At 39.7% G+C, this 17,500-nt stretch overlaps 1 protein-coding gene across 1 annotated transcript; it reads right to left on the bottom strand.

Moving 5' to 3' along the window:
- Positions 1-1,607: 1,607 nt before the first annotated feature.
- Positions 1,608-12,247, bottom strand: LOC133488685 (serotransferrin-like). The gene is made up of 17 exons (XM_061796871.1): positions 12,132-12,247; positions 10,772-10,923; positions 9,755-9,857; positions 8,297-8,488; positions 8,098-8,227; positions 6,908-6,963; positions 6,311-6,474; positions 6,007-6,160; positions 5,768-5,928; positions 5,284-5,380; positions 5,174-5,194; positions 4,747-4,911; positions 3,534-3,684; positions 2,549-2,616; positions 2,299-2,480; positions 1,958-2,150; positions 1,608-1,842 (listed from the first exon to the last, which is right to left on the bottom strand). The coding sequence occupies exons 1-17, from the start codon at positions 12,172-12,174 to the stop codon at positions 1,796-1,798; spliced, it is 2,079 nt and encodes a 692-aa protein (XP_061652855.1). The 5' UTR covers positions 12,175-12,247; the 3' UTR covers positions 1,608-1,795.
- Between the last annotated feature and the right edge of the window lie 5,253 nt (positions 12,248-17,500).

Raw genomic sequence — 17,500 nt, 5'->3', positions numbered from 1 at the left:
ATATATATGTAGACATACATATTTTTATATATATATATATATATATATATATATATATATATATATATATATACATATACACATACAGCAGTGCCTTAAGATCAGTTTAATTGGTTCCATGACCATGCTCATCACCCAAAATGCTTGTATTTCAAATAATCTTTCCCCATTGAAATGAATGTAAATGCTATTAATCTGTCTCAGCCCAAACCACCCCCCCACCCCCCACCCCACCAAAAAAACGTTTTTAATGTGGCTTTAAGAATAAAAATAGCATTCAATAATATTGTACTGAATAAAATTATACAGTCATGACATGGTTAAATAAATTGTAAGGAATTAAAAGTTTTTGCCACATTGTTTGCTTCAATTCAATGACATGGTGCTGTTCCTTCTGGTATGTGCGCTTTGGACACCTGGGGGCATTATAAAACAGACATACGGATATCCATAAACCGGTTAAAACGCCTCAGTCAGATGCAGAAATATTTGTAATTTTTCAGAGGATAAAGAATATATGTCTGAGTATTGTTATATTATCTGTTTACATGTGTTGCTCAACCGTTTGTGTACAAATATCCGTTTAAAGGATTATAATACGGCGACACCAATGCATTGTTCATTAGCATCAAGCTAATCAGACTTAAATCTACGTGGTTGTTTTAAATACATGACATGTAATTCTCTTTGTTTGATGTTTGATTTGACAGTAAACTTCAACGAGGAGTGGCATTAAACAGCTTGAAGCCACTTTTTTTCCAAGAATTTTTCAACTGCTGCCTGTTGTGAAGTGATTTGATATCACTGCCAACATACAGTGCTCATATTTCAAAATTTAGCTCGCAAGTCAAAGCAAAAAGTCGGCCAAACGACTGCTCGAATCTAAAACAAACTCACAAGGAGTCACTTGTATCTCAAGGCACTTAAATATAATAATCTCATATTTCCTAGTTACATTAACCTGGCAAATAAATGCCATAATTCTGAGCTACATTAACTAAATCCTGACATACTGTACTTACATCGACTCATTGTAATGAGTATTGAAATGAGTACTGAGGACTGGATTGTACTCAAAGTTGTATTGTGTATGGACGTAATGGTAACAGATAAATTGATATGACACTGATCTTTGTATTATTCCAATGTTTACCATGTCAACATTACCCAAAGAAAGGAGCCAAAAGGTTTACGTGGTCGCATCGGTAAATTGAGCTAGTAACACTTCCACTTGTCGTAACTCTACGTTCTCGATGAACATATATATCAACTGCCACATTCGGCAAAACGTCAAAGAAACTCCTTCCAGCTCGAGTAAATTGTGGAACCCTATAGCAGGAGACTGGGAAAAAACACCCGTAGGAACTTTAAACATCTACAATGTGGCGTTTTACATAAGATGTCTTCAAGAGTTACTAAAGATGAAAACATCATGCCTGACAATTGTGAATGTTAAGCAGAGTACAAACATACCGATAATCAGGGTGAATTTATATATACATATATACACAGGTGGCAAGTGTTGAACAAAAATCTAAAACTGAATATCTTATCCAGTACGTTGACTACAACACTAATGTACTTTTTGGTAATGATTCAGAGCAAGATTTTGTAAGGGATTGAAAAGGCTTTATTTGATAGATGAGGTACATGTTAGAAAAACAGTTTGCAAAATAGGTCTTGAATATTTGTGTAGGGATAAGTATTGATTTGTAAGTGGCGATTGAGCATGTTGAGATCAGAGAGACAATACAATGTAGCATCAGTATGCATCATGGAAAAGATGTTGAGCCATCTAGTTTGTCTGCTGACAGGTGTGGGACGTGCACAATTTCTCCAGATCTGTGTGAAAGAGCAAAAGGGGGGAAAAAAAAGCATTTTCACTATGTGACCATTTCTGTTATAACAGACTAATTCCATATTTCCAGGGTGGTTTGAGTCCAAAAGCATCCCAAACCTGGAGTGGCATCGCTGCACTGCCTCAGTGAGGTCATGGCATCCATGTAATCTGGTCCTAAGAAGCTCTTATAGTTGTATCCGCTTGGCACCTCCTGGAGACATTTGGTGGAGTCTTTGAAGAGGAGGTTCTGCTCAGGATCAGACTTGAACATTTTGAAACTGGGGTCGCTGCCGCTTCTTCCGAACCTGGCCTAGGAATTAAAGTTTGGAGAATGTGACATTAAGTTGACCTCTAAAGAACGCATTTTTGGGTCATGCCCAGATTTCACCCAATGTTGCCAACTTTTGAGTGCAAGAATAACAATTAGGTGAGACAGCGCACTGGATGCATTTCCCTACCTGCTGTTCCTGGAGAATACTGACAACTTTGTTGCGTGTCTCGGGACGGGTCACCACAGCATGTGCCGGGGTGGCCGCCAGGTGGCAAGACTCAAAGTCTGTGATTGGCACCGGACCCTTGGTGGGGGAAATGAGCTCATAGTCACTGCTCAAGACATCTGCTGCCCAGGCTGGACCCTTACCTGCAAAGGAGCACAAATATGATCGTTTTGGTACTGGCGGGTGTATGTGTGGTGTCTAAGGTTGTTACCGTCACTGTTTTCCTCAACAATTGTGTGTTTAATGAAGGCCACGTCACCAGCACCCTCAACAAGACATCTGAAAAGGAAAAAAAGATCAAGCTTCCATCCTTGAATGCAGCCATTTCCAAACTAAGCTAAGACAGTGGAACCCCAATAAACCGGACTGAACAGTGTCCAAAAATAGTCTCCATTTGTCACTTTAACTGCCATCGACAAAGTCTTAATTCCAGAATTGGCTGTTGCGGCGCAATGCAGTCAGAGAATGAGAGACTCAGTTACGGTCAGATCCAATTCCCAAAGGAATGCCTCCAAGCAACCATGTTGAATGTGGGGCATTGGCGTGACAGCCATGTGATGATGGTGAAATTTATTGTGTATAAACTCACACCAGAGAGCGCGCAGCATGGCTGTGGCACTCACTCTGAAGAGGTCAAAAGTCTCTGGAATAAGTCATTTTTCGTCAATGACTTTGGCAACAGATTTGGAACTCTGAGGCACACCAATTCCTCACAGCTCATTAAAGAGGCTCCTATGATGAGTACTGTACATCAACATCACCATGCACGCCAGCGTGCCAAGTTTGGATAAAATGTGACAGTTAACATTCTTTACATTCACCATAACTGCTGTACTGGGCGCTAAGGCCACAAAAAAACTGTTCTATATAGTAAAATGGGTGCATATGGCCTGGGGGAGGGGAGAAACAAAAAAAAAACCCAAAAACAAATGGGCAACAGTTATATTGTAGGACCCCACCCCTCTTTGTCTGTTCTATCAAGGTTCCACTTTGTCTGCTTAAGTTAATTCTGTAGATTGGTGGGGGGTGCTGTCTAACTTTTTCAAATTTTGTTGTCGCCCCCCCCAGAACGGTCTCAGTTGAAGTTAGAATGTTAGAATCATGTTCAGTCAGCTGGGATAGACTCCAGACATTCTAGCTTGAGAAGTAGACTGCTGTTTTCTGAATGCTCTTCATAGTTGCATGAAGAATTTTACCTAAAGGCCCCAGCATAGCCGTAGTACTTTTCCTCTGAACTGGGTTGGCACTTGAATTTGTCATTCACAGGTTTCCCACTGCCTGCACACTGAGAGCAGAACGGCGAGCCGGACGGAGCTCCAGGGGCGCAGCCGCTACTGAAGAACTTGCCTGAAGAAATGGCACAGGGCATGATGTATTTTATTCAACTTTTTTTAGAAGTAAATTTGTCCGGGACATTGCTACATCGTCACTGGAACTGAAAGCGCATTGCAGTTTTCCCTAGTATGCAGACTACACACCAGTTGGAGTGAGATTGCCTGGCGTCCCCATCAAGCGAAAATCAACCCCGTAAGAACTGGCGCATTCCCTTGATCAATGCACCCAAAGACTGGTTTCAAAAGGCAGACTGACCTCACTGCAACAAACAAACTGGCCTGGTTTAACTTGTGACAAGTGCCACAAGCCAATTAACCTGGTCATCCCCACTGTCGGCTTTGCAAACAAACTGAGCCCATCTGCAGAGAACCAAGCCTGTTGGTGACTGCCACATGGACAATCACACCAATGCCCTTGGCACTCAAATCTGTGCGGCCCGAGTCTTATCTTTTTACCTACACACCCTCTGCTACAACACCAACACAAATTAAGGATTACCAAAAGCCTGACGACGCCTCTTTATTTTCAGCGAACTGCCACAAGTAAAAGCCCAAAAGATTAGACTCTGAAGGACCACCTAAAAACAGAAGCGAACAAGTATGTCTCTGGCAACAACTGCATGCGATTTTTCCCCCACCCAGTTTAAAATGTTGCATAAAAAGGAATACTCAAAAGGAAGACAATTTTTTAAGTTTCACGACACCAATCCAAAGTAAGCCCCGTGCGCTGTCAAAAACCTCAGTCTGCAATTCAAAGTCAGGTCAGACTAGCAATTCATGAGTTTGTTTGGGATTAAGGTAGTAATCGCAAATTTGAATATTATACCAACCCCTCCTTTGATTATCCTGTGGGTGCATTACACCAATTTGTCATGATGTGTCCCAATCAAATGTACCTTGGGGTGTTACTGATTATACATCAGAGTTGACAAAAAGTTTGGAAATACAGCATTCAAAATATTGCAAAACATTTACTTCTAGCATCAATATGGTTCCACTTGAGTCTACAACAAACTCTACCGCAACAATTGCAAGTTAGAATTTATACTGTCATTTCAAATATGGGTCTACTTACTGAACTCGCAGCTGCCGGTCTCCTTGTGGATTTTACCCATGGGAATGTTCCAGCCGGCGTTTCTGCCAAAGCCTGTGTGGCAGGACCGCTTCCCCCTCAGGTTGGCCCAGGTCACCCCGGAACCCTTCTTGACCACGGCGACTGCGTAGTAGGACGATGACGAGGCTACACACGCCACAATAGGATTTAAATTGTTTTCTTCACCAAGAAACCCTCAGAAAATAACTTGCCGAAAATCATGCATGTTCGTCATGGAAACAGTCATCCACTGTATTGTCCTAGGGTGTGAATGCTTGTCTATATTGTACGTGCCCGCTGACTGGCAACCAATCCCAGCTGTACCCGCTTCGCTCACCCAGTCAGCTCGGAAAGAGCCCACCTGAGACCCTAATGAGGAACAAGCAGTATAGAAAAATACATTGCTTACCTCCAGATATGCTGCACTTGGCTGTGGGGGCAAGAGGTACAGATGTAACTCATTGAGAAACAATTGGGGTGGGTGAGAGAGGAACAATATTGAATATTCGCTTCCTGTACCTTCATCGTACTGCTCCACCATGGCTGGAACCAGACCGCACTGTCCGGCAGTGTACACCTCTCCCCCATCCACTGCCACTGCATCTGCCTCTTTACTCTAAAGTAAATGAAAGATCTGCTTCAAACCCAAAAGGCAGACTTTGTTTTCATTTTCAGGCATGGGTCTTTGCCTTTAATGCATCCTGTTATAATCAACATGTCCACCCGGTTTTGTATCGATGAAACTGGTGATGGTGATAATTTTTCTCCCTTTCCATGGGTGTTACTGGGTGAAATGGCTGCCTTCCTGTTCCATTCCAGGTATGGTGCATTAAACTGTGCATTCCGTGACTAAAGATGCCTATCCAATATGGGGTTGATTGGTGAAAAACGTTTTTTTGCGGCTAATTTTCCAAACTTTCCAGGGGGTGCTATAGAGTGACTTGTGGGTTATAATGCAGACCCTTAAATTGCATAAATGTTCAGAATACATTTGTCATCTTACCATGATCATCTTAAGGCACTCTTCCACACTGGGGGCAGTCTGACACATAATTTTGTTTTCGCCATCCACCATGCCATTGACACTCCATGAGTCACATTTCTTTTTCTCGCTGTGGCCCACGGAACACCACATGATGGCGCTGGATCCAGCTGCAGTGATCTCTGGGGGGGAGGAGAAAAAACAAACAAGACCCAAAATTGTTCAAGTGTTCAGCTGAGTTAGATTGAGTTTGTCGTTACCTTTGTTCAGAGAGCGAACGGTGCTCATGTAGCCGGCACCCAAATACAAAAAGGAGTTTGTGTGGGGAGGCAGCCGGACCAGTTTCTGTGTGGAGTCTTTGAACATCAGGTTCTTGGCGGGTGCGTACGGAGCGGAGGAGAACAGGTTGAAGCCCTGTTTTGATAAAGAAACGTGCACAAAAAACACATTTCTCAAATCAAGTGTGCATCTTACCCGATTTAAGCCCCTCCAAGGCAGAAAACAAAAAAATTAAAAATTAAAAATACACATGAACACATTTCTCAAATCAAGTGTACATCTTACCTGCACTGTGGTGACGCTTCGCCAGATCAAGTCTGCCATCTCCGGGTCTTGGCGGGTGACCACAGCATGGGCAGGTACCCTGGCCAGGTGGCATTCTTCGTAGTTGTCAATTGGTGCTCTGGTGTTGTCCACACACAACAGCTCATAGTTGGCCTTCTCGCTCTCTGCAAATAAATATTACATTTGTCCAAATTGACAACTGTTGAGATTTATAGTAATCTTCAAAATACATGAACTATAGCAAAAAATTACAGCTGGCGGAGCCGACTTATGGGCCCTCACAACCACCCTCCAAATGATAGTAACTAACACCCATATTGGGGGGGGGAAAAAAAATAAAATAAATAATAATCCAATTCATCATCACCCATCTGTATAGCATACCCACTTCTGATTCTGGCTCATTTGGGAGAATGAGGATTCTTTAATATATTTTTCATAACCTGAAAGAATTTGGTGGATACCAATCATGACTGAACCATGAAGCAGCCTCAAGGACACATGCTTGAAATTGAACAGGAACGCCGGGTTGCCAATATCTTTAGACATGACTAAGCAATAAAATTAAATCCAAGGGAGTACCTTGAAGGAACTCACCTGGTACAGTCAGATGCTTGACAAACGCCACATCTCCAGCATCTTCTACTAGGCACCTAGTGACAGACGGTTGTTGAGCTTGTTAGTGAGCTGAATGCAAAGAGTGAGTCAATGTGTGCCTTACAGACCAACCCACAATGGGTGAAAACTTCAGAAAATTGTTTTATCCCTCCCACCCACTAATAGATTTAAACAAAACTGTTTCAAGTATTTAGTGCCTGTTGACACTGTCCAAGCTACAAAGGATGCTTGCTTTAAGCTGTGTCTTGCCAGTTGACTGCTCTAAACTGGTTCAAGTATATCAAGGAACAGAGCTTGTTGAAACTGGCAACTGTCTCAGAACAACCTGTGGGGTTTCCGCAAGGGTCTGTTCTGAGACCCCCCCCCCCCCCCACCCCCGACCCCCTTTGTTCGATCTGTACATTCTTCAATGATGGCAGCCAATATGGAGCTATAACATGCACATTCACAAATGCAGATTTGAGTCACAGACAGCAGGTGAACATGGGCCTGGAGATTCACTGTCACTCCATTGACTAGAGTGTATGGATGCAGTACATCCGGAATGCTTCTGTCAAGTCCTGACTAAAAGGAAAATTTCACTATTTTAGCCGAGTGCGCAGGTCTCTGCACTGCCTTCTGGTCACTCCGAATATACCATGGGCACCAGGTAGTCCACAAGGACCACAGGACTCTTCTAAAGCTGGAACACCAGTTATGGGACATTGCGATTTCCTCGGAATGTTAAAGTGATAATTTGAAAATGTAAACACCGGCAGAGATTTCTAGAAATAGTGTTGCATGTTGATACATCTGTTTCCTAATCATTGTGAGTAATTAATGAGCAGTGTCTTCACATAACATGATTTACAGTAATGAGCAAATTTCAGAAGAATCTAGCCAACTGATATTTCAATCAATATCCAAGAGGGAGCTCTTTGTTTCAAAAAGGTTGGTGACCCCTTTTCTCCATCTTAGAGAACCTTGGAGTAATCTCCTGCTGGTGACCAGTCAGGACTAAATACAGTGGGGCTGTTTCAGTTTCTTTGCTGTTCTTTCAGTAGAGCTCTGGTACATTTTTGGCCTGCTGTGGAACTTGCTCAATTAAATTTGGACTGGCCAGCATACTGCCGAAACCCATTAAAACCGCTTAAAAATATGCGATACAGCGGGGGACCCACTGCACTTACTGGAATGCACCGCCATAGTCGTAGTAGGGTTCATTGTGAGACCGTGAGCAGTCTCCGTCGCAGCCTTTGCACAGTTTGGAACCCTTTTCTGCTCCGGGGGCACAGCTCTGAGAGAAGAAGCTACCCACCGCTGCAAATAAATAAAAGGTTCAAAATAGCTCAACTTATGTCTATAACTTTAACACGAGACATCACTCACCAGCTTCAATAGTTTGTTCCTCAATGCCTCCCCACTTCAACACACCCAACTTGATCAGAGTGCCAATTGGGATGTTCCAGCCAGCAGATTTTCCCAAACCAGTGTGGCAAGATCTCTTCCCCGCCAGGTCCCGGATACCAAAGTCTGTTCCCTTCTTAACCACGGCGACGGCGTAATAACAGCTATCAGATGCTGAGCACATTGCATAATTAAAAAAAAGTTAAGTTGCTGTGCAACCATTTCTCCAGAAAAATGAATGTGGTCAATACCAGCTGATCGAAAATGAATTTGGGTACACAATGATCAGTCTTATTTTGATTCAGATTCCTCCTGATCAAAGTCTTCAAAGGGGTGATTGTAAGGAGTCTAAAAGATTGAGCGATTAACCTGTGGTGTGGGTGCATTGATGAATTTTACTCCCCGATGTGCTCAGAAAACACTCGGGGCTGACAATCGGGCCAAATTTGAGCATTTGTCTCACTTGCAAACAGCCAGCAAAGGACTGATTATTGAGTGCCTAAACTATTATTCGGAGCAATCATCTTGTGATGCAGGACGTGTTGGCATATATTTTCCCCCTCCCATTCAGAAAATGGTCAGATCAATCAAATGTTAAACAAGGTAATCATTGCCAATCAGCCTAAATTTTAGCATTGCTTTCAACTCGAGATCAAGGAGTCATTGCCCTTTAATATCCTGAGCAATTATTCCACGGTGTGGGAGTGTTTTGAGCGATTTCTCTTCCCATCTATGGGAAAGAAAAGTGTTTTACCCGTTCTACATTTCTGACCACAATTCCTAGCTTCCATTACCACTCATTGTATTTTCTGGCCCTGTGGCACCATGCTACCTCATGTCAGCCTTTGTATTCCAACATCTGATTTGGGGAGGAGACATTTGTCAGCAGTGATAAATGTTGTATGTTGTGTCAACAATCGCGTCAAGACAGCATTTATCAGTTGTGCAAAATGGCCAGAATTTAAGGTCCTATGCGAACAAAAGCAATTGAGTGTTTTAAGCCAAACATGGGTCAAAATGAGGGACACAGATGTAGTCGGTCTGCGATTGAATGCAAAAGGTTTGAAAAACGACCGGATCAGACCGTGCGTTTGTGATGTAGCTAGTTAATTATTAAATTGTCTGCCCACTGAACTGAATTTCTGGGTTCCATGTGAGCAAAATGTGAATGCTTGGCCACGACAAGCCACTGTAATAGCCACATGAAATATAAGAGCAAAGCCATTTTCAATATTTAAATTAACAGTAGTAGCTGTAACAGCTGAATTATATCAAATCCATCTCACAATTCTGAGGCAATACCAACTAGAAGAGCTCGAAAAAGGGCCTCACCAACCCAAATTCTTACAAACAAACGGGACAAAAAAAATAAATAAAAAAAACAAAATTCGCTGGCATGGGACCTTTAATGGATTGTTGACATTGTTTCGGGTGACTTACTGGCACCATAGTCTTCTGCAATTATGGGATGGAGTTTGAAGTTCTCCAGTCCTGCAGTGTAGATGTCTCCTCCATCCAACGTGATGGCGTCGGCTGTTCCAGCCTGTTCGGAGGACAATGAAAAGTCCTCTTATGAGCAACTTCTCAGAGCTAGTGTTGCCAACTTGGCATCTTTCACAGCCCTCTAACAACAATTTTTTTTCTTTAAAGAAAGCTCGCAAACAATCTCAACTTTTGGCATGTACTCTTACCTTCCCAAACTGCAAAAATGCCTAAGCTTACCTACTGTTCACAAGAGTTGTGACTTTTTCTAACTCATCAGCAAGACAAAACTTTTTAGAAAGCAAAATCTTGTTTTAAGAATCTTAATTCAAACTATTCCCTTGGCATATATAATATATATATATATCCCCGAGCGTTTTCTGAGCACACATATATACACACACACATATATACATATTCACATACATGCATATATATGTATCTCATTTTAAGAAATATCTGCCAATGGAACTCAAGAATTGACTTGATAAGATTGTTAAAACGATCTTACCTTGGTCTTGCTGAAAATGTTTAAAAAAAGTACAGTACGTTCATGTCAAGAAAAAGTGATTCTTCTTCGAGGTAAGATTTAGCATTTTTTTCGGTGCCAATTAAGCAGCTTTAGTCAATTTCCCAGATCTCTCACAACCAGTTCTCAAAAGCAAATGTGACAAATCTAGCAACTTTTGGTGGGTACAACCATTTTCCAAAAAGGTGACTAGCAGCAACTGTGGTTACTTTTGACTGGGCGAGATGTGGCATAACCTGAAGTGGACAGCCAATCACAGGGCACTATTTAATTCACCTAACATGCATGTGGTAAGCCGGAGCACGCAGACAAAAACCCATGCAAGCACAGAGAACATACACCATTCAAACCCACAACCTTGGAAGGCGAGGCAGCAGTGTCAACCATTCAATACCATGCTGTCGCTTTAAGAAATCCCATTTGAAAACAATGATTTTGATGCTCACATGAATGGCTTTGATGCATCCTTTGGAGTCTGCTTTTTGCACACAGGAGAACACTGGCGCCTTGGTGGCCAAGTCCGAGCACTTTTCTTGCTCCTTGTCCGACTTGACGCACCACCTGACATGCTCGGGGGCGGCCGACAACACAGCAGCTCCTGCAACAAGGGGGGGGGGGGGTGTTGAGCATAGAGTATGACAAAGTGTTCATTGAATTTTGGAAAAACATTTATTCCTTATTGTGTATTGGTAGGTCAACTAGTAATATTTTTCCACTACTGAACGTTTCTGCACACTAGTCTGACATCGCCACGCTACAAACACTAGCGATCCGCAAGATCAGTCTCAAAACTGGTACAAGCGCTCCCTCTACTGGTACATGACATTGAATTACGTTCCAATTGAAAAATATTAGCAGCATTTGAGTGCAGTTTAATTTACCGCAACTACATTTTTCCTTCCTACATTGAAGGACAGCGTGAGAGCAAAGTCTTTTTTGCTCAAAATTTGACAAGCGCTGTGCTAGGTGCTGACGAACAATTGTCACTAGTAGCATGCAGCTGTCTGCTCGTGCAGTTTTCTCACTCGTGAAAACTGCTATCCTACTTGTGTGCAGAAATGTGAAAGTCTATATAAATTTAAGACATTCGCTCTAGTGCACCCTAGTTTTCCACCGAATTGTCTTACAATACTGACGACAGAGCGTAGTAGTAGTAGGACAAAAGTGGCACTAATGGAAAAACATCACTAGAAAGGTTTTTAGTATGTGCAACTCTCACTAGTGCAATTAATTCTTACTAGTGAGGACAAAGGGCGTACTCGTACATTGAGCTTAAGCTGACTAAAGGATCAAAATTATCAAGTTGCTTTCCATACATGCCTACTAGTTGAACCTCAGAGTGTTACTAATGCAGCACACTAGTTTACTTCAAAGTTTTGTACACTAGTATGCCAAGTGGCACGAGAAGTGAAAAGGTTACCAATAGTAAGTAAAGCAATTTGCTTTTAATATGCATCTTACAGTAAAATCCATGTACTTTTTACTCGTATGATCTTCGACAATTCACAGAAGGGAACACGAGTCCCTGACTAGTATTGAGGCAAAACTGGAATAGTTGACAACTGTTACTAGTGTATAAATAGTTAACATATTGCATGTGACTAGTACCATTAGTGCAGTTTTGCCTCACTAGTAACAGGTAGCTATACGAGCATGTAGAAATGTCACAGTGGAAAATGTTTTTACTTGCATGAGTTTTTCTAACAGTGCGCCCTCGTCCTATTACTAGCAAGGCCGAAGAGTCTACTAGTACATGGATAAAGGCTGGTGAATAAATGCTTTCCATGTGTCATTGATTGAGTTTACCCAAGTAGCTGAGCAGCAGTAGCGCCGAAAGGAAATGCTTCATGGTGGACGGTCTCCGGGTCAGCAGAGTGAGCTGCAGTCAGAGGGTCCTTTTATAAGCACACTTGAGACTGGATTGGGGGGGGGGAGAGGAAAAAAAAAAAAAAAAAAAAAAGATAAGTGGCACAGTTTACACAGGTTTCCCAACTGGGTGCACTTTTGTGTGCTTTGGAAGCAGACTTAAACACACACCATTTTTAACATCTGTCATCTGATTTTTCCTGCATGCACAATATGAAGCTAATCAAAACTTGTTTCAAACTGTCCCCAAAGGAAACATGAAATTTGATAGCCGTTCAACTTGATACAGATTATAAAGGCTTTATCTTTTTTTTGGTAGGGGGTTTACAGCCCCCTTGCTTAATTGACATTTTTGAATTACCTACATTGCACACATCTGTCGCAAAAAACGCAGAAAAACCCAAATTATGCAGTTTGTGTAAAAATGGCACATTAGGAGACTGCAACACAAGGACCCCAGATACAAAAAGGGGCGAGACCAGCTACACAAGCTTTATTTTGTCCCGCACCCCCCATATATATATATATATATATATATACATACATATATATATATATATATATATATACATATATATATATATATATATACATATATATATATATATATATATATATATACATACATATATATATATATATATATATATATATATATATACATACATATATATATATATATACATACATATATATATACATACATATATATATATATATACATACATATATATATATATATATACATATATATATATATATATATATATATATATACACATACATATATATACATACATATATATATATATATATATACATACATATATATATATACATACATATATATATCCATCCATCCATCCATCCATTTTCAACACCGCTTATCCTGGTTAGGGTCGCGGGACGCTGGAGCCTATCCCAGCTGACTTCGGGTGAGAGGCTGACTACACCCTGAACTGGTCGCCAGTCGCAGGGCACATATAGACACGGACAACCATTGGCACTCACATTCACACGGTCACTGAGTGGGAACTGAACCCACGCTGCCTGCACCATCAGTGACTCACATATATATATGTATATATATATATATATATACATATATATATATATACATACATATATATATGTATATATATACATATATATATACATATATATATATACATATATATATATACATACATATACACATACATATATATATGTATATATATATATACATACATACATATATATACATACATATATATATACATATATACATACATATATATATACATATATATATATATATACATATATATATATATACATATATATATATATACATATATATATATATATATATATACATATATATATATATATATACATATATATATATATATATATATATATATATATATACATATATATATACATATATATATATATATATATATATATATATACATATATACTGTTGGATTTATTTTACCCAACATTATAAAAAATAGACACAAAAGTAATGAAGACGCTGGTTTCTTTTTCTCATGAGGAGGGCGTATGGGAGATTGTTCAGATCACAGCCTCTCAACACGCTCTAAACAATCCCCCCCCCCTCGCTCCTGCTTTTATTTGAAATAGGAGGGATTTACAAATCATAATGTTCTAAGCAATAAGACACAACACAAAATATTTGATAATAAGAGGGTTTTTTCCCAGACATAGTATTCTAAGTAATAAGACACAACACATAATATTGAACCAAGACCTGTCACGACCCGACCACATCCGATCACGTCCTTGGTCCAGGCGCCCTTCCATCGGATGATGCTGAGTCTTCTTTTTGAAGGCGAGACATCTAAAATTGTCCATTATACTAATGCAAGCTAAGCAAATAAATGATAACTTCTACAATTTATCTAACATTTCCCTCCTGTTTATCATGTATTTGCACAAATTCTCATATCATCTTACAGTCACTTCATTTCGATTTTTAACTGTAGAATCATTTTTATGAAACAAATACATTTACACTCAGAGTAAAATTGTCATATATGAATGTTGTAGTTTAAACATTGTAATCATCTGTATCAGGTAACAAATCAGGTAAAGCAAAATCATCATTATCATCATAATCATCATTATCATCATACAGTATACATCAGCTCCATACGATTTCTCCATGGGGGTTATGGCTGTGGTGATTAATTTACTGATTAATGCCAGAATGCATGGGATACAACAACATCCACATAATGTCAGAATGGCTGCAAAAACAGCAATTGATATCAATATTGGTGTAATTAGGGTTTTATATTTACCAAAAACGTCCATTCGAGCTGTCCCACAAGGAGTGTTGATTGAGGGTCCGTAGACCATCGATGGCTCTGGTCAAGCTGCCATCTGAAGCAGTATTGTTTGTTCTCCAAACATACCGCAAACACCTCCCTCTCTTGCGAGGAGCATGTCGACAGCTATGCGGTCTTTGGAACGTCCTTGAGCTGCTCGTGCACAGCTTTCAACCCACTCTGAGTCCAATTTCCTAATCTCTGTACATTGAAGTGGATGTAGTTTATCCCATCAACATTTTTATTAATCGTACACCACCAGCATATGAAAGACTCAAATCCTCCTGCAACCTGGTCACCCAATTTGTATTGATTAGGAACCCCCATGAGGAACACCTGGCGTCGATGTATGTTGGATTATTTTGCCCCTGCCATGACAAATCTCTTTTTTGTATATGTTTTTAGATTGGACAAAAACATTGGTGCCCTTTCCATTAAATCTTGAACAGGCATAGGGTATACTGACACATGCAATATCAAAGTGATAATAGCGCATAATCTAGATATATCTTTAGGTAATCTATCAAACAGTCTATCATCTCCGCACCACCACCAGATGTCGCTCCGTGACACTGGCACAAAATTTGGTCCGACTTTTAAGATTACTTTACACTGTGTGTCGTTCAGTGGTCCTTATTTTTTTTTCCTTTATTAATCATGTTTATACAAGTGAAATTATTTGGTGCTACTAAAGTAGAAAACATCGGTTTGTGTTTATCTGCTTCTTTTACGGGATATATAGGATCCCATGATTTACAAGGAACCAATCATCAGTAGTTATGTTGTTAAAATTAAATTAAAATTTGTCCACCTTTCTTTGAAGTTTTCAATGGCATTTTTGGTTTAACACTGTTCCTATAACACAGTACACAATATACAATACACAATATAACACAAGCCGTTTTGCTTAGGTTAAACTTCTTTCTATGTTCTTTTGCTGTTTTTTTTTTTTTTTTTTTTTTTTTTTTGACCAACTGGACCAATCATAACTTGTTTCACCAATGAGGTGTTCCCATCCAAAGCCTATAGTTGCATACCAGTCATATCCAAATCCCCAATTCTGCCCATTCTCTTGAGCATCATTGGTGAGAGCCGCATATGGAATTATGATTAAAGCAGCTTGATTTTGGGGGGCACAAAATATTAAACCTTTTTGCCGCGTTTGGAGGCCATGTCCACAATTTTGATCATCAGCTGTACTCCTTTTGATACGAGTTAATGATTTGAATTTTTTTTTTTTATTATTGGGTTTGTCATATTGGTCCAGTTGGTAGGTGATTTTCTATCTAAAAAAATTGGTTTTATCATTGAGGGTGGGACGTCCCATGTACCACAAAAACAAAACCAACATCATAGTAGCCAAAGTTGCTACGTAACAACTTAGCGAATCTCATAACCAACGTGGGTGTGCCTTTCTGCTGAGTTCTCACTAAAAGGGTTGGTGTCTTTTTTCTTCACTGACCAGCAAGCGTTTTCAGAATCTACACATCTGCTCCCGCTCCGTTATCAGACTTTTGCTCACCTTCCCTGTTTGAGTACTCAGCTGAAATGACTCTTTTACAGTGTGTTAAATGAACCCACGTGTTTCTTTCTGCTATTTTTTAGGGCTGTAAAGTGTCAATCTATCTGTGCCACCATCCCTTTTTTTTTTTTTTTTCTTTGCTAATGTAAATTTCATTTTGTAGTTTTGCACTTTGTTTTTCACAATAATTACGGTCTTGTTGTGGAATACTCATATTGGCTATCAGTATAGATTGTACCATCTTTATTTTTCATTAGTTTGCATGCCTCGATTAATGCTACTAATTCAGCAGCTTGTTCAGCCAATTCCTGTCAATCATGCTGCGTGCCTTCATCAAGTAAGGGTATTAGTGTGGCTGGATTTAAGGTTGTGAGAGCAGACACTGTATGTGGGACCTTAAGGGTGAACTGCTCTCTAGTTGAAAAATAAGCTATTGGTTTTAGCTTATCACCGTATTGTTGTGTAAGTACGGAGGTCATGCAATAGCTTTTACAATCTACCATTTGAATGAATGTTTTATCATTAAATTTGGAAGGCCTAGCGCAGCACTGGACACCAAATGTTGTTTAATGTCACAGAAGGCCTTTTCTGCCTCTGTACTCCATTAAACAGGTGATGTCATTTTAAGGTTGTTTTTATACATTAATTTTGACAATGGTGCAACAATTTCTGCATAGTTTGGAATCCATGCTCTACAATAATTTGTCAGACCTAAAAATGATTATTATATGTTTCTTCGTCTGTGGTTTAGGATTTTTTAAGACTATAGCTCTCCTTGTCTTCTAATATAGTCTTTCCTCCTATACTTAAATTATGGCCTAGATATTTAACTTGTCTTTTACATCATTGCAATTTATTTTTTGTTGACTTTATGTTCCTCTTCTGTTAGATGATGCAGTAAAGTCAATGAATCCTTGCATGTCTCTCCATCTGTAGATGCCAGAAGACATGCGTGTTGTCATAACTTGTGAATAATTAGTTAGACTTTCACAGTAACCTTGCGGTAATCTAGTAAAAGTATATATATATATTTTTTTTTCTCAAATGTGAATGCAAACCAAAATTGACTGTTATTTTCTATTGGTACTGTAAAGAATGCATTACTTATGTCTACTACTGTAAACACAGTAGCGTCTGGTCTTAATGAATTTAACAATGTGTGTGGGATTGGTACGCATGCTGCTCTCTGTATTACTGCAGCTCATCACATTCTTTTTTATCTTCTATTTTTGTGATAAGCTGCAAGGCTGCAGACAACAGGGCCTTTCCCATGTTTAACTGTGGTTTGTCTGGGATATCGATTGTGTAATAGAATGTACTTTCTCTGTTTTCCAGTGTTACATCGAGGTCCTCTCTTTTTAATTTATGTTTAATTCATGTTTGAGTACAAGTCCTAGTTGGAATAAGCCGTCTCTTCCCAACAAATTCACAGGGCACTCCGGGACTTC

This window comes from Phyllopteryx taeniolatus, chromosome 14 (assembly GCF_024500385.1).
Source record: "Phyllopteryx taeniolatus isolate TA_2022b chromosome 14, UOR_Ptae_1.2, whole genome shotgun sequence".
In the NCBI taxonomy this organism is placed as follows: Eukaryota; Metazoa; Chordata; class Actinopteri; order Syngnathiformes; family Syngnathidae; genus Phyllopteryx; species Phyllopteryx taeniolatus.
The sequence above is the reverse complement of the archived record's forward strand: the minus strand, read 5'-3'. Positions and strand labels throughout refer to the sequence as shown.